Source organism: Manacus vitellinus, unplaced genomic scaffold (genome assembly GCF_001715985.3).
Source record: "Manacus vitellinus isolate BGI_N305 unplaced genomic scaffold, ASM171598v3 scaffold_5_pilon, whole genome shotgun sequence".
Lineage (NCBI taxonomy): Eukaryota > Metazoa > Chordata > Aves > Passeriformes > Pipridae > Manacus > Manacus vitellinus.
The window spans coordinates 17,992,478-18,010,958 of NW_021940682.1; the positions used below are offsets into that span (position 1 = coordinate 17,992,478).

Here is an 18,481-nt window from a genome sequence, read left to right on the forward strand (position 1 = left end):
CCGTCAGCTCCTGCAGGAGGAGTCCCTTTATCCTTATCACATCAACAAACATCCTTTGCATGTAGAATCCATTGCATATCCTTTATGGGAAAACGCGATCTTTTCCTTTGACCCTGTTCAGCACTGGTGACTTACTCTGGTTAGCCACTGGAGCTTCCTTTTTAAATGGCAACCACACACTTCGGAAACGCTGCTAAATCCCCACATACAATTGCCACCACACTGGTGTAAGTCTCCTTCCTTTCAAGAGATCCTGATGGGAGTCAGACAGCATGGAGAAACACTTTGAAAATGAGCCACCTTATCCAAACTCTCATTAGGTCACTCACTCCTCATCCAAACAGGTAATTCCCAAGTGGCTGGCAGGCCGCTCATTTTCGTTTATACACAATCTGCTTCAATGTTCTGCTGCAGGTCATTTCTGCTCCACAAATTCTAAATTACAAAGACTTCCAACCCTTTTCTTTCTTTCAGGTTTAGGGTATCCGTGAGATCAAGATGTTAATTGCTTTTGCAGGATGGAGTAGGTAAATGTTCTGTACAACAGCTGCTTTCAGAATCCACTCAGCACTTTATTATTTTCTCAGCCAAAAGAAATTTTTATTTCCAACTGGATTTATGACTGTTCTGGATCATTTCCAGGTTCTCCCAAGAAGCCATTACACGTTGTTTAAATTCCTTCTGGCTTGGTTTTAGAATTGTGGTAGCTCTGCTTTCTGTAAAAACTTGGCCAACAAAGGTGACCAACATGCACGACTCCCTCCCTGCTAGAGAGCACACCCACCTCTGACCACAGCTGAGTTTGAAGGGGTTTTAAACACTCCCCACTGAGAAATACTTCCCATGGAGTCAACTGTGGTACTATTTCTTTATTTGTTCTACACGACTCCCACTACTTTCCAACCACGGTGCACAAGGAAATATTGAATCTCCACAACTGCCACAGGCTCCCACATGGAAAACCTCCAAGGCTCCCTCCCAGCTACCCAAAAACCATCTGCCTCTGCTGCGTGACACCACCCTGAAGAGCCAAAAGCGTCAAATTCAGCAGTTGCAGCACACGCTGGGCCGCTGTCACAGTGCTAGAGATGACTCTTCACCGACATAAATCAATGCAATAAGTTTTTTTTTTTTTAAATAGGTAGAATAGAACAGACACTATGAAAAAAAAACCAATTTTTATTCAGTTGAAAAGAAGTCATTTACTCAATCACATTAACTATGCTAAAAATGATTTTTTTTCTGACTACACCAGCAGTTAAATATTTTCAGCACCAATTCAGGACACATTAGTGACATTTATCACAACAGGTCTATTTCTCAATGTAAAGGACATACTAACTTCAGTAGCTGCTACTAGGAAAGGAGTAAGCAGAAGACTGCCTTTCTTCCCAAATACTCATGAGTGAAAGTAGCAACTTCTAGAAATAAATAACTGCCAAATTATCTCCCAAATCTTTAAATCGATCTTTTAAAAATAGAGTTAAAATAGATATCTTAATATGAGCTATCATAGATTTTATTTGTATGTGCTGAATACTCCAAAATGCGAGTAGTTGAGCAAGCATCCAGTACATAACTTTTAAAATAGTTCTTCCCTCCCCACAATATCAACCCCATTTTTTATCCATGTCATGCTGGTTAGATCCCTATCTCTAGTGACTTCCCAGTAAACACCACGCTGTTTGATATCGCTAGGATATGCTACCATTCTATGAGTGAAAGAAGTCAGTGACCTGGTGAAATACCACCAACTCACATGAACAGAAAATTCATCCAGTCATTGGCTCGTTATCTCTGAACATCAAACAAATCCTAAGCTTTAGTTTTTCAAAGCCTTTGTGGTCTTCCTCTTGCTGGGCCAGTTCAGAAGGTCATCACTGAAGGCAGAACCGATGAAGGCAAAGAAACCAAAAAGCAGCAGATAGTACTGTCTCTCTCTGTCCTTTTAAACAAATCAAGTTCGCACAAAACAAAAGGAGACAAGGTTAAAATGAAGTTTATTAGTTTTTTTGGCTTTTTTAAGCTTTTTTTATATAAAACTGTTTGTGAAACAGCTATTTTTATTCCCATGGCAGAGTGACCCCTGAAAGATGCACTAACCCCTTTCTTAAGGCCTTAACAAGAAAAAATTATGATTTGTTTTTGTTTTGTTCCTTAAACCCAAATGTTTTAAAATTACATAATTTACAAAAAAAACCCCACCCCAAATAACCATATAGTGTAGGCTGTTACACTGACATTCCCTCTTCCTTCCTTAGGAAAAGCAAATACATAAAATAAAAAGAAGGGCCAAGTGGATTTTCCCCAATCAGTTTGAAGATACATTGACTCCACCAACATTCAGACTTCCTTTTGTTCCCCAATCTGGCAGGTAAACCATGACTTCCTCTCACCTGCCTTTCAAACTGAAGGTAGCTTCTTGGAATGATTTGGGGGTGCACTTTGTTGTCATAAAGGAGAGATACTCCCTTGCCCCGAGTGGGACAGCTGTTCCCACACAAATGAGGTGTATGGGATCAAACAGGCAGCAGCCTCTTACTTCATGAGTCTCACGACCCAAGGGTCTTCAGATGTTTTTCAAGCTTACGCCGTTAACAGCGTTTCTCAAAACACTGCCCCTCAGAAACTGAAACCCCATCACCTGCAACCATCCAAGCCTTCCTCCCACACCCCGCAATCATCAGTATTTTATTTGCCTTTTAAAATGGAATTTCATTGAATGTTGTGAGAAAGAAAGCAAGAGGAACAGAGACAAGTCCTGTTTGGAGTGCTCCCAGTTCTGCTGTTCTTTCCCACAAAATGTTAGACTCAATGAGCCTTGCTTTAATTTTGGGTTTAATATTTACTTAAGCTATAGGTTTCTTTTTTAATTTATATGGGGTTTTGTTAATCAAAAGCATCAAAAGGGATATAGCGCACCTTTCATTTAAAACAAAGTCTTTCAAGACTAAAAAATAGATCTTTATATATATATATATTTATCCCTCCCTCTTTAATTCCCCCCACCTGTTTCCTTTTTCCCCCTCCCCTTCCCACTGTCACTATGGAGATTGTGTCCATGGAAACAGCTGGTTCAGACTCCTTGGTCAGATTCTGTGATGTCATCAGTCTTGAGTGTGATGTAAGAATTTATGAAGGAAGTGCTGGCATTGGCAGGCACGTCGAGAGGGGGCATGGCTGCACAGTGGGAGAGATTCCATTCAGTCACGAATGTCCACCGCTTTTTATCTCAACAGCCTAACCTGAAAAACAAAGTGAAAATAATATTGGAATGGTTCCTTGCCTCTGCCTGCCAGCAGGCCCCCCCCAGCTTTGGAAAAACCCACTCAGCACCTACCACAGCAGTAACACCGAGAGCTCTTTAGTTTTGTGGACTGAAAACGGATGGAAGCACAATGGTGAGGAGTTCATAAAAGCAAATCCATGGATAAAAAGCATTAGTTTAACAATCAGTAAAAGATTAAACAAGCCCAGTTATGGAGCAGGTCCAGGATGACAGGATGATCCGTGCCACGACTCCGACAGAGCCACTACCGCCAGCGGCCAGACAGGAGCTCGCTCACCTCGCGCTCGCTCCTCACGCTGACGGTGAGAACGGGAAACAGAGGGGCCAAGTGTTCCAATGTGATGACAGCTTCTGGGATGCCATGTTGCCCCTCAGGGACTGGACCCAAGTGTTTTCATATACAGGTCACCCCACTACCGTGCAACAGTGCTTTCCGGTGAACATGTAGCAGACAGTGAAACCAGTATCAAAATTACAGGAGTCCAGTCGCAGGAACCAAATCTGGGAAATGGCTACATTTCACCAGCTAAAGGTAAAGCTGTGGTTTAACTAATTGGAGGGCAGGTAATATTTCTTTATGTTGCTTTTTTGTTCTAATTGTCATGTTATGGTGGTGGCAGCAGTTCACAGAAGGACTAAGCTTGTGATGTCTTTCAACACAAATGTGGAAATGTCCAAGTGTTTGGCACACGTTCTCCCTGTCCACAAATTCTCTGAGGTGAGAAAACGAACTTCAGGAGTTTGCTAGGTTGGTGGAAGCTCAGTTCAAAAGAGAAACCACAATTTCATTTCTCTACGCTATGGTTCTCAATCTGCACAGAGAGAAAGCAAAGCTTGAAATAATATATTCCTTTTTTCCCTTCTCCCAACAATTTATTTATTTAGTAAGGTTACTTACTTTGATATGACTTAGATAAATCCCTTCCTACCAGCTAGTGAGCTTGGGAAAAGGAAAAAATTTGCAACATAAGTGATGCATATGGAAAGCAGTTAACTGAATTAGAGGTGTGCCTGGGAACCAAGTAACACCCATGTTCATTCATAGCTGGCAATTAAGCTCCAGGAACCCTAACTAAGTGTGATACAGAAGTCAGTGCTGCTCTCATCATCAGCACATCAATTAGATTACATCCCAGCAAGCCTAACACTTGGCTGAAAATATCCCCCACCCAGGGGTGCCAGGCTGAGAGTGAAGAGAGAGTCAGGCGAATACGTACAAAAACCAGACGGGCAAAGCTGTGGAGCTACAGCTGAAGAGGAAAGGGGGGAGGTTCCTAGAGAGTTCAGGCAGCTGACCTTTGTGGTGTTCATTACTGTGCAACTGCGAGCCCTTGCTGAAGGAGTGTCAAGGCCGTGTTGCTGTCTCTGGCTCCTGTACAACTGCAGCATGCCCATGCCTGGAATTGGTCCAGAGCATTAGGCACTGGCTCAGGGAAGAAACAGGCTCAACACAGAGAGAGTCCTTCCTCGTTCCTGGACAAGATCCAGAGCACCAGACTTTCTCTCACAGTCACTCTCCAGATCTGGACTTGATCCAAATGTTCTAGAGGCAACTGGCTCAGGGAGAGAGAAGCAACAGAGACAGAATACACTGACTTGCCTGGATGTTATCCAACATGCAGGATTTTTCTTAACTTGCTGGGCTCAGGAGTGAACCAGGACTCAAACAGCCCAATAATCTCACTGAGAGACCATTCTATCTTACACTAAGGCCAGCAGAAGGGCAGTTCTTTAATTATCACAGTAACACAACAAATATTTTTTAATGTAATTGGATCTTTTAGATTTGCTTGGGGTTTATATTTTGTAATGCAAGGTCAGGTTGAATAACCTAATTTTTAAGACATTCTCAACATCAAAAGGAGGTGGCATAATAGGACCTTCAGATAAGAGCTACTTGAGGCAAAAGTGGATTTGGAAAGAAATGATACTTTAGAGAGATGTCTAGAAAACACAGTGAACATGGTACAGAGATTCCACAGCCTGCAAGGTCTTAAGCCAATACATTCCTATCATATATAAAAAAAGAGTTAGCACTGGAAAATAATGCAGGAAACAAAGCTGTGTAAAAGGTCTCTGGGACACTGTTCACCAGTGCCTTAAAGGAACGGCCCAAAAATCATCACTGATAAGATTTTCCTAGTGTTAAACAGTTGTAACAGGCACCTTTGTCTGTGAGACCACTGTCCTGTTTTAACATCATGAATTACCTTGCCTGTTACATTTTAAGGAAAAGAGAAAAGCTTAAAGAAATCCCAATGACCTTTACCATGGAAGGAAAAAGCTACTCAAACACTGAATACTGTTAAATACTGTTTGCATGGTAACTGTTAAAACAACACTCCAAAGCCAAGAAAGAAGGCTGTTAAAAATGAAAAACCACAGAACGTAGCAGAGCTAAACCAAGTCAGCAGTCAGTCTACAAAGTGTTTATATGAAACACTATCTGTCTTCTGCTACTGCACTAAAACGCCAGAATTTTCCAATTAATCTCTCATCTTTCACAGAAAACATCATTAAAAGTATTTCACAATCACGTAACTCTAAAAACAGGAAATATTTTAAGGTAGGGGATGTGACTGGGAAGCAAGAGAATGGCAGTGAGGGAAGAGGATTATCATCAGCAGCTCCAAGCACTGACATGAAAGAGCAGCTTCACCTGCATGATTGCATGAAAAGGACTGAGAAGCAACTATCTTGAGTAAGAAATGCAACTAAGCAGTGAAATGAAGGCAAGAGACCTTCTTGGGCTGCAGTTTCATAGAAAGGGTGCCAACAAATATTAATTTGAAACCAAATACTTACTTCACTTTATTCTACTCTTGCCTTTGAACAACCGTGCACTTGCCATTGAATACAAAATAAGAAATCCCAACCCCATGCTGTTCCTTGGGTGCTACTCTCTCCTTGTGCCAGTGTATTTTCCCAGCCATACAGTGAACCAGATTGGGAAAATGACCCAGCTCAGACGCTAACATGACAAAAAGCAGTTTCAGACAAACTGAGCTCCCCATCAAGTTCACACATGGCTGTATGAACGCTGGGATTAGACAAAGGAGGAGGCAGGAAGGAAGTGCAGTGGGGCACTTGGGGCACATTACAAAGTTACAAAATTGTGAGCACTTCTGGATATAGTTCCACCTTCTCTGACCCAGGTCTGTTCACAAAATGGAGAAAAACACAGGGCTAACAGAAACGCAGTGGGCTCCCACTAAGACTAATTTAGTTATCCCTGTATCTACATTTCTAAAAACAGGGGAATCCTTGATTACAATAATCCTGAACTCATCAATATTTTAATTATTCCTTACATACTTACAATCTAAGATACTTCAAGGAGTTTATTTATTTATAGGGAAGCTTACTATTAACTACTCTGAGACTTGCAAAAACACCCCTTCAGATCCTCAGGGACACGATACAAAAGGAGATTTCTGCCACTGGTTTAGCTGAGAGAGTAATCAGGCAGTTGTAACAGCTAACAAGCTTTGCCTTTCACTGCTTAACAGAAGGAACTGCTGCAGAAATACAAAAAAGTGAAGTCACTAGCCTGAACCGAACGGTAGCAGGAGGAAAAAAATCATTACAAATTTTCTGAATGTACACAAAAGCACCTTGATTTCTCATAGAAATGGGGAAGGCACTGGAAAGAGCCCCAGAAGGCAGCAGCGGAAACTGGAAACTCTCCCCAACTCACCTGTGCTTGCTTTTATATCCATTCCCAGGAGTACACTTCCCCCCTCACCCCCGCTCCGACTGCTCTGTGCTGAGGCTGCCTTTCACCATCTTGTTCTGCAAGGAGGGAAGAGAGCAAGGAAGGGGGGGCTGACGAACCAGCAAGCCAAACAGAGGAGGAAAAAGAAAATGAGGGAGCAACGGAAGACAGGGGTAGGGAAAGTGAACATACAGAAAGTGGGAGAGAGAAAGAGAAGTCAGTATTGGAATCAGACATAGATTTTTCAGACAGAGTTTTCCCTGAGACAAAAGCAGGCAATTCCGCAAAAGTAAAGAGTTTGAGATATGAAAGCCTGGGTTATTTTAAGAAACACAGAATTTAACACAAAAGGATAGAACGAGCTGAGAAGCATCACTTTAAAATCGGTCCAGAGATGGCTTAAGATAATCTAAGACTGCAGAGCCACCAAAAGGTGAGGTATCCCATACCCTTTATAGACTACTCAGTGCCTCGGCATCCTCCTCTGCTCTGTTGCAACCACATTTGCTGCGAAGCAGACACAGAGCCAGTTGGATTTGTGAGAGGAAGCTAACCCTTCAAAAGATGATTAGTTTTCAGACAGCGTTTTCCCTGTGATAAAAGCTGATATTTTGCATAAGTAGCACATTCAGGACATGGTTGGTTGAAGCATCAATGCTGACAGAAGGAAATGGGAAAGCTCACTGGGGAGCACAGGGGAAGGCAGGACCAGTCCCTCTGGACTTAGCTTGCTTATGCCTGAAGTGTCAAGCGCAGTTAATGAGGCGAGAAGCACCTTTGCTCTCCAGGAGCCGCTTATTATGATGAAGTGTATTTACCGATGTGAGGCATGGACTGCAAAAGGGCAAGAAGCACAGCACTGGGGGACTTACTCAGCACTAGTGGATTTATCAAGTTAGCTCTTCCACCCATTAACTACAGAAGGGTGAGGTATTAAACAGATACTAATTAGCTAATAATGCTAAGCTGGTGTTACCTAACAGCATGGCTTTCAATGGTCTTAAAGTCTTTCTTCCTCTCAATTGCTCAGGTTTATATAATGCAAAAAAAAAAATTGATGCCATTTGTTCTCCAGTCATTCTAGGTTTTCAACCTTCCTGTTCCTGCCTTGTCACTGTCTGGAACTCCCCTTTCCAGCCACTACAATGGAAGGAGCAGAGTGATCCTATATTCTGCACTGCAGAAGAATTTGAAACAAACCAGTAATGATTAGTGAAACACATGGTGAGGGCAGAGTCACAGCCAAGCAAAGACAACTCTGCTTGAATTCAAACAAATGATTCGTGTCTTTACTAAGCAAAAGCCAACAAACTTCAGTGACAAAGAGAGGCTGCTGGTATTGAATTTCTGGTTTTGATGCAACAAAGAAAACAATCTGCGGTGGGACAGTTTTGAACAAAATTCAAAATTGTATTGCCTCATGAAGTACCTTTATGAACTTAACTGGTAGTTTTCTCCCTCTCACCCCCCCTCAGATTATTTTAGAAACCCATATGCCTTCTCAAAAACTTCTCTGGGAGGCTGGATTCTTTGTCTGAAACTGAAACAGTTGTTTCCTTTCACCGAAGGGAGCACCATCACTGCAAGTGCTCACGTACAACAGCAATGACTTGAGCCATCCATGTAACACTGTTTCCCTGTAATAATCAGGCAATGGGCAGCAAAAATAAAAAAGCCTTCAAAACCTCAGCCTTCTGTCACGGTTTAAACCCCAGCTGGCAACTAAGTACCAGGAAGAAAATAACCATTCCAGCCAAAACCAGGACACCCTCCAATTATCTTTAGCCAAATATCCAAAGTTGGGCAAAGGGCTGCATTCCACAGTAAGGGGAACTCATCCTTTCCGTTTTTGTTTGGCAAGATCTGCAGGTTCTTGTAGCATTTAATGCATCAATTTAAGCTTGCTGTACATTGTCAACATTATTCCACAATTGTGCAGAATAATTTATTTTCTTTTATATGATGAAAAGTAGGCCAATTCTGGATAACACCCTGAATGTGCACTGAATCTTCCAGCACGTTTTAAATACGTGTGTATAAATACATCATTTTGTGGTAGAACACCCAGAAAGGAATACAAGACTGATTCTTGCATGTTTACAAAAGACAGATTAACGATAATCTGTGAAGACAAAAGACCACCAGATGTCAGTCTAGTTCTAGGCAGAGAAGAGATCGGCAGATGAGAACTAAATGGAGACTAACTCCCACTAGAAAGCAACATAATTCTTCCCTATTATGGTTTATTTTCCAGCACAAGCCATCCCCACTCTTGCACAATTCCTGTTGTATCCAACTGGCCACAAGAACTGGATACTTCTGAGCATTTAAAATTGGAAGACTGGTATCCACATCCTCCCTTACAGGCTGGGAGGGGCATTCCCAGCACTGTATCCCATTACTTATGAGTACAAGAGAGTATGTACTGTCTACCTTGTCTCCTCTTTCCATACAGACAGCTCTTAGCACCACAGTCTTTGCAGGCTCCAGGGACACTTAGTTAAGGATACCCAAACCCTGGGCAGAAGCAGCATATGGGTCTTCTGAGCCAAAGATCTACAGAACAACCCAACAGATTTATTGAAGGCTGAGTGGTAGGACTCAGTCTAAAAGCTACCACTACACTAGAAGATAGTGTTTCCCACAACCAGGAGGACTTTTCCATAAGCCATTTTTATTCCTTCTTGCATCCTCAGTAAATTCAAGGAGAAAAACCACAGACAGTTCAATGTAGCACTCAAACAGAAACAGTGAGGCAATGTACTGATTCTATCACAGAATTCAGGAAATGAAGCTGAGCTTGCTAGAGTCATCAAGGATCTAAAGAACAACTGAACAGATGGGACAAAAATTTTATCTTCTTAAACTCTGTATTCTTCTTGAGTTGATGTCTGCCCCCAGCAAACACATACCACAAGCACACATCACAGAGGAATTACACTAGAATTACACATTAGAAGCATATCTGACTGCAGATGTTATCCAGGTATAAAATTACTAATCCAAATTTAAAAACCAGAAGAAGGTAGCAAAAAAACAAGTCTAATTCAGGAGAGGATTCTTACCTTGTGCTTGGGGCACCTCACTGAGAAATTCTCTTCGTTTAGTAAACAATCTAAAGGAGGAGAAGACAGAAATTTATTACTTTTTAAATGAAAACCAACTTGAATAATACATCACGTGTTAATCTTGCCTCACAGGTATAAATTTTTCATTCAAAGATCTCTTATAGGAATACTATGTTATTAGAAGGTTCATCCCTTCCACCCCCAAAGTTTTAGCAAACAAAATTACTCAACACCCCAAGTGACAATGTTGCCCAGATTACCAAGCATTCCTGGTTTTCCTGATGCTCTGTATGCAGTAAGAATCATAACAGCAAATCTACAAATCCTGTGCCCCAATCCCATTCAGCTTTTCCAAACTTCCTTGCTTCAGCACAATGAAGATAGACACATTCATCCAACTTGAACAGAGGATGCTTGTTTTTCATAGCAAAATCATTGCCTTTCATCCTTACCCCAAGGCCCTGCCAACATCAGGGGAAGAAGGGGTGTGTGTCTCTAGATATGGGTGTATACAGCTTATCTGCAATCCCAAATCCTGGTCATCAGTTTACACTGTGACACTGTCTGGTAGTCAGGTCACTCGTGCTGCTCTTGGATCTGCTTCCATGACTCATATATGTGAAGCTTCTATGATCTACAAAATAGTTTAATTAATGATTTAAACCTATTGCAAAAAGTGGGGCGCCTATGTAGGACTGCTTATTTAGGAACAAATTAAGCAATACTGCCATTTGAAAAGCATTTCTTTAGCAGCACTGCCAGTCTAAGAGTTGTTTCTCCTCTCATACCCTCTCCCAGACTACACCTCTGAGGGATGAGTCGGCTTCCAGAACTCCAGGCTAGGGAAAAAGCAGCACTCCCCTCAGAGCGTTCAGCTGCCTCCCCTGGGCACCCTGAACTGCAGGGTCACCTCTCAACCTGCCCAAATGTCTGACATTGTTCTGTTCCAGCCACCTCCCCCACGGGAGGCAGGCTGACCCAGCACTACCACCACACCAGTAGGGCCAAGCACCACCACCCCCTCAGTGCGACCAACACCGATCGGGAGAATTCAGCAAGGTGCTCATGACCTCCTGTCTGCTCCAACCTACCCCAACAGCTCACAAGTGAAGAAGCACAATGGTAAATAAAATGTGCTAATTTAAAATGCTCTTAAGTATGTAGCATAACCAGTGCTACCTGCTGTTTCAATCTGCTGGAAGAGTTTAGCAGACAGCAGGAGACTGGAACTAAAGCTTGAGGGAAAAGCTTTCTAGATACCCAGGCTTTGGCAGAGCATCCCTCTGCTATGAAATGCCTATGTTTCAACACGAATGCCTCTGGCCTGAATCAAAGGGAAACAGCATGCAATGGGCTAAGTTACTTGAGAGATTTTAGGAAAGGGGAGTAAAACCCTCAGTCCTGCCACAGATAATTTCAAATGCAGCATTAGCAAATCACAGGAAATAAATAAAATGTTTTCTCATTATAAGGGCAGGAATCGTACATTTAGTCTACAGCATGAATTATCACTGCATAATACAGCAATCATCAAAAATATACAGAGCAATCATAAAAACATACACAGTATGTTAGAACAGGATGGAGTTTTCTTCTTTCTTGGAAACTCAACATTGGTAATGAATGCAGTTCTCTAGCTAGTACATCAGAAAGGAAGATTGTACAAGGATCAGAAAGAACTGCCAGAAACCTTGTACCTCATGCCTGATCTGTGATGGAGCTCAATTTCTTACTAAGATCAGCATTTTTGTTGCAAATACTAATAGCAGATCCAATTAATAGCAATTTTTTTTGTTTCTATTAAAGGACAACTATGAAAAATTTCATCAGTACACTGTAGAAAATCATCTGAATACCAATAAGGCAGAAATTGTTCATCATTACAAAGCTGGCCTGGATTCTGGTTAGCAGTTCCAAGTATTTTATATCACAGATTACAATTCATCATGAAGTCAGCAGATGCATAGCTATGATCAGCTCATTGTGGCAGAAAGGGAAAAGAACTGAGACTTGTCCTTGTTTGCACAGATTTTTCTCCATAAAGTAGTCAGGGAAAACCTAAAACATTTTTAATAGAAGCAATTATTCTTCTGTAAGCTTCATACCTTGTCTCATCCTCTCTGTTCTGCCTGTTACTCATCTTTAATGTTACTTGGGAAGACACAGGATTTCTATCCTCTGAAATTCCATTTCATTTTGCTTTTCCTAATTTACAGTCAAAAATCTTTTTTAAGTGGAACTGCCTACGATACATGTTGTGGGGACAAGTGTGCTACAACCATCAGGATCTGACTCCAGGTGGAGAGGAACAAGCAGAGGGAGAGGATATAAAATTTCAGAAAACAAAGATCCTGTTTCCATGGAGATATCCCTAGGACTAAGTTATCTTGAGACATCAGAGGCTCTTCATAAATTTGGACAGACAAAAGCCAAATACAGACAACGTTAACCACAGTTATCTCCATACAAAAATTACTTAAGTGGCACTACTGATCTTGATTTTTATGCAAATGGATGAGAAATATTCAGCTCTCTTGCACCCTATACTGCCAGAGATTACTTTCTATGAAAGGAGATTAAAAGAAAGGCTGAATTAGGCTATATAAAAACATCCATATGTACAAACTGGCAACTTATGAAGCCACGTGCCTTGCATAGCAGTCAATTAGCAACAGTGGTGCAAAGCCTGGCTCCTCACCAGGGTGGGATTGGAAATGGACCATTGGCACAGAAGCCAGAGCCCAGGTCACACCACGGGGCCAGCCTTCGGTGCTGCAAGAAACTGGAGTCATTTTGACCTATTCCATCCTCCAGTCCTTTCCCAAAAACCTGCTGCCTTTCAAATGAGGCACAGTAACTGACAGGGGACTAACTTCTAACTCACACAGATGCAAGGGTAGAAACATGCTTCAGCTCACGCTGCAACTTCCTCGGAATACGACGTGAATACTTCATCTCAGTGAAGGCATGGTCACTTCCAGGGATGCTACACGAACTCAAACACCAAGTGTGTATGACTCCATATAACCTAAAAAACACTCCAGCAAGTGTTTTCTGCCCCCTTTTTTTTTTAAGATACAAAACCAGTCATACATATTCTGAAAGCCTGAAAGCCCTTGTAAGTGTCAACACAAGCTTCTGAGGATTCAGAACAGATCTGTGACAAATCCTAAATAAAGCAAGGTGGCACCATCCTTCAAAAGCAGGATGGTTGACTTCAAATGAAACTACCACTGAGCTCAAGGAACTTCAGAAATACCCATATCTGATTCACTACAGGAAAGACAGTAGCACTGCATAACGAATAAAAAGGGTTTATAGTCAGATAGCAGGCTGGGGAAAGAAAATAATGCTGATTTGTTTCTCAAGGAAGCCTGAATTTTCTGCTTGGCCATAAATGAAAATCAAGTCTTATTCCATATAGCTTGTTTATATCTTTTACACAGATTTATTGGAAGAGTGTCTATACATTAAGATGGCTTGATTACACCCACAGATAAAAACAACTGCAAACAAGGTCTTTTACTGTCACACCATCAGGCTGAAATTTTGAACGCTGAGAATCTACTTCAAGCTGGGGCTCTTTTATTTGTTTTGGTTGAAAACTTCAGCTAAAGCAGCCCAATGATTTCCTTAAAACTTTTTCTTGGAAAAAAGTTATACTGCCCATGTTAAACATCCCAGGAATTTTTCTCTGAAAAGCTCTACCACATCCTGCTCTTCAGTAGGACCTGAATTTTAGCTAAAGCATGCCCTTGCCAGCTACCACAAAATTAGCAAATATAAACTTCTTGAAAGGAGAAAGGGGGATTTTCATGTGCACATCCTCAGGAGAGGCTTCTTAGATTTTAGCTAGGTCCTTCAAAAATTCCACGAAGTATACTTCTGTTTGGGGGTGAGGTCTTTCCTGTAAATGAGCCTCAGCCTCAGACTTCAGCACCAGACCCAAAAGCAGTGAAGCTGTCAGGGGACATTTCTAAGGATCAAGTGACCTGAAGGAAGAAAGTGACCATTTCAAAACTGCACAATGGGGAGCACTAGTCCAGAAAGCAGAAGTGAAAACATTACTGAGAAAGGCAATCAAACTGCAGAAAGAATGAAGGCTAGTACGGTAAGGAGACCCATGTTACCAGAAGTCAGGAGTGAGGAACTATGGATGAGTGCCAGCAGGAGGCTAAGACCAAATGAGGACTGATTCAGCCAGAAGAATGGAGACTAAGAACTATTGGGATAAGGCATAGAAAGGTGAAATAGAGAAGATAAAGGACAATATACAAGAACAAACCAGGACTAGCAGAGTTTGGTGTAACAAGGAGCTAAGTTAGGAGAACCAAACAGGAATAAGAAAGCCCAGAGAGGAAAAACAGCTAGGAGCAAGAAAGGAGAAGAGGAGGTGATGTAAGAGCAGAGAGTAAGAAGCCAAGCTAGAAAACTGGACAAAGGAAAAGTCAGAAAGGAGTAGGATGAATTGGGTCTTACGAAGACACTGGAATAAGAAATTTGTGAAGAGGAGCCTGAGACCAACTAGATAAAAGGCCTGTGGCTGATATGAAGAACTAGAGGGGAGAACATATCAGACATGCAGACTGAAGAAACAGAAAGGAAAATGTATTAAAAAAACCCCGAAGAAGTCTTTGTTCTCACTAAATCATACTCTTCCTGGGGTGAAACCAGGGACTCACCAGTTTTACCAACTCCTCTGCTATTTTTTAAATATGTTTGTGAAACTCACATTCCAAGTATCCCATCTCCATGCAGCTCTTGCAATTTATTACTGCTGTATTACTCAAAGCAGGGAAATTAGCTTGCAATTGTGCTCTCTGACAGATGGCCACATGATAATGTGATGTCTCATAACAAAATTGAAAGAAAATGAAGTAAGCATAGCCTTGGAACTTGAACACAAAAAGCTACTCCAAAAAAATCTCAAAGGTTGCAAAGTCAAGAAAGAAGTGAAAAAAATCCAAATTTAATCTAGCTCATTTCTACATATTATATAGTAGACAAATTCTATTACATTTAATATGGACTAAATAGTGTAATTATATGCTAGGTTTTGTACACAACACTGTCTCTTCCATGCATGACACAGAACTGCTCTTGGAAATCAGTCATGATTGTACAGTGTATTTGTCATCTGGAGGATCCTACCTCATTTGCTTAAGTGGAGTAGAGTTAATGAGGAAGGTATATCTGAAGAAAAAGGACAATATATTCCTTTTGATACCTGTGTTTAGAATGCAGAAAATGCTACATACTGTATCTAGTAAAGCAAGCACCCCAAACTATTGGGAACATTCACTATAATTTATTTTGGCTTTTTCATGGTATTAAAAAGGGCAGGTCACAAAGCAGAAACAAATACATACTAAACACAATTTATGAATGCAAATCCACCTGACGATTGTGTGTCTGCAACATATGGTACATAAAAAAGTTTGTTAGTGTTCATGAAACTCTTAGGCATGACAAACACAGAAAATTTCCTGGTTCTACTTTCAGAACTGAGAAGGAATCATATGCAGTAAGTATGATACAGCATCAGCAAGGACAACCATGTTCATGAATGAGTACCCTTCATCCTACAGGGTGAGGTAGGCCCTTATGGAAACAGTGATTACTATCTTATAAGATACATTCATAAGAACCCAAAATGACACTTCCATAGACACCCTTATTTCTGGCATTTTTTTTGAGTGTGTGGTTTTTGCAACCTGAATTATCATTCTTTCGCATCTTATTCCATGTAAAGTCAAGGATTCTCCATTTATACTGTGGTACTAGTAGTATTCCACCATAATACTAACTTCATAAAGCATTTCTGTTACTGTAAAATGCAGATCTCCAAAAGGATGGGATTTCATGGTGAGAGGTACAACACAGTCATCCAGAAATGAGCATACCTACTTCAAATAGTCTAACATTTGAAAAACAGCATAAAATGGGTGGTGAACAAGTGGGCTGCTCTGGAACTGGAATAACAAACAGGAAGCTTGCAATTATTTGCCAGTCAAGAGCTGTAATCTTGAATGTTACTCCCTGTTATCAGAGTAAGTTTTGTATGACAGGAGAAGTGAGTTAGAGGGGACTGAAATACTGGGGTATTATTTATTCTGAGCTGGTATTTTTTTTAACCCAAGAATCAAGTTTATCTCCATGAAAAACTGTCACCCACCAACTCGCAAGCCCAGGCTCATAGCTGCAGACAATGGTCTGGATGCTATTAGCTTGTTTAATGATGAAAATTGGACCTACTCAAGAGACTGGCTGAATTGCTTCTTAGGAAGGAGAACTTTCTGGTAACTTGCACCCTTTTAACACAGGGTTTCTATTTTTTGCAAGAAAAGAGTGATCAGTTCTCACACTGCAGTCAAATTTCAGTCACTGTAGCTGCATTCCCCCAAACCAGGCTTTTCCTGCACTTTCAGCTAGATTCTTTTTCATTACAAGTTCCATCTTGTCCCAGTGCATTCCCGTAGGCTGTTTATCTGATGCCGTTTCTCACCATTTATATTACTTTATCTTCACAGTAGGGTGAAAAACAGAAAGGGAATAAATTTGTGAAGTACCCCAGATTACTTAGTGTCATATGATTTGGATAAACACGAAATACAGTTAACATGTCATTTGTTCCTACCTGCATCGATGGCACAAGGGTAATGGTATCGGAAGGAGCAGCCTTTGTTGTAGCAGCCTAAGGTGGCTCCTGGTTCCTGGCAATGGGAACATTTCTGAAAGGGAAACCAAGAAATGGCAATGAAGATTGCAATCATCTTTCTGAATACCTGTATTTTCCTGAGAATCAACCACATTCCAGCAAAAGTTTTGTGACTAATCACAGTGTTAGACTCTATCTTTCCACACCATACAAATAAAGGCCTTTCAAATAGGTAACAATATAACCTCTTTCAAACTACAAACTTTTCAGTTGTTCTAACCATGTAAGAGATATGAAATGCTCAGCCATTCAGAAAGAACTTGAAACACTTCTCAAAGCTGTTTTACTGGCCCACGTTTCAGTACCTGACAATGACATCAGTGTTAAAATTGGAGGAAAAAGAGCTTTTTTGGATCTGCAGCAGCTTTAAAATGAGAACTGGCATGACAAATAATGATTTATAAGACACCATTAGTATAAAAGTAATTTGGTTACATCATTTTCATTATCAGTAGCAGCTGAAGATGATCAAGGCCAAGTTGAACACTTTTTCACAGGTGATCAGAAAAGGTTTATCTGGAGCAGGAAGATGCCATGATGGGAAAACACTTCATCATCACAGAAATGGCACATCTCCAAAAGAAGCACTTGCAGTGCTACAAGGATGCTCATACAATTATTGTCAAAGTAGCTCAGACTCATCTGATGACCACATTCAATTTTCATTAGTTAAATCCCATTAGCTCAACTAGTCAGTGATGTATTTAACCATAATATCAGACAGATGGAAATGCAGCAGAATGAAAGCCATTTACTTCATCTTGAATGACTTAAGGAATGACCTAAGGAAGTAAGCCTAGAATGCATCTCATTCAGACAGCAATTTTATTTCTTGAATGTACATAGTAACTGATTTCTGTTAACTAATCTAAGATTCTGATGAAAACTGATTTCTGACAGGTTGACATTTTTCCTTTCTAAAAAGATACAGCCACATCTGGCAGAATTCACCAAATGCTAAGAGCCTACTACTATTTAAAAATTAAAATGCAAATAAATTACTGGCAGAAAAAGAAAAGACAACCTACAATAACTTTTGAGTCATACTTAAGAAACATGGGAATTTTGTTTATTCTGGTGAACAAGGCCTCATATAACTGGTACAGTTCACCTTGAGTTTAGGCTGTGAGAAGCTGCCTTCGGTCACTGACTGCACACAGTGAGTTGATGACATGATCTACAAACACTTTTCCTATTGGAAAAGCTGGTGTCAAACGACATGTGTTCTATTAAGGCTATCAGCAAGCTACACCTGTAGAGCACAGGGAACAGATGTGCTCGACCCAGCAGTGCACCTGGCACCGGACAAAGCACGGGTTTCTCACCACACGGGGAGGCTCATCTGCCAAGGTGGCCACATCCACTAGAACACACTCCTTCACATCTCTGATCAGCATACATCTTGCAGTGGGGATCTGGAGAATAGATGTGGCCAAAGCTAACAGCCACAGCACAGTTCCTCACTCTGCATAGCAAACAAGGGTTTGATTACAGTATTTCCAAAACCACTGAGAATATCTGACAGGAATATCTTCCTAGTATTCTGTGCTACGCAGAGATGACTATAGTTTGTATTTAAATGACTGAGTGAAGATGAAAGCAAAACTAGCTCCAGCCATAAACCAGGTGGCCCTCTTCAAATCAAAGCAGATGCAACTAACAGAAAAGCTTGTGAGACGTCAGTTCTTGTG

The 18,481-nt window shown here is 41.0% G+C and overlaps 1 protein-coding gene across 6 annotated transcripts in view; it reads right to left on the minus strand.

Annotated features, from left to right (window-relative positions):
• Positions 1 to 1,161: 1,161 nt before the first annotated feature.
• Positions 1,162 to 18,481, minus strand: part of TCF20 (transcription factor 20) — a 118,288-nt gene continuing 100,968 nt past the window's right edge. For 4 of the 6 annotated variants that reach the window (XM_029963571.1, XM_029963570.1, XM_029963572.1 and 1 more), the window contains exons 3-6: positions 16,710 to 16,803; positions 10,070 to 10,119; positions 6,987 to 7,114; positions 1,162 to 3,245 (exon numbers count right to left, since the gene is read on the minus strand). In XM_029963571.1, the coding sequence (XP_029819431.1) occupies positions 7,031 to 7,114; positions 10,070 to 10,119; positions 16,710 to 16,803 (228 nt within the window). In that variant the 3' untranslated portion in view covers positions 1,162 to 3,245; positions 6,987 to 7,030. The remainder of the gene's footprint in view (positions 3,246 to 6,986; positions 7,115 to 10,069; positions 10,120 to 16,709; positions 16,804 to 18,481) is intronic. The other 2 variants (XR_003916206.1, XM_029963573.1) reach the window with 2 other exon arrangements.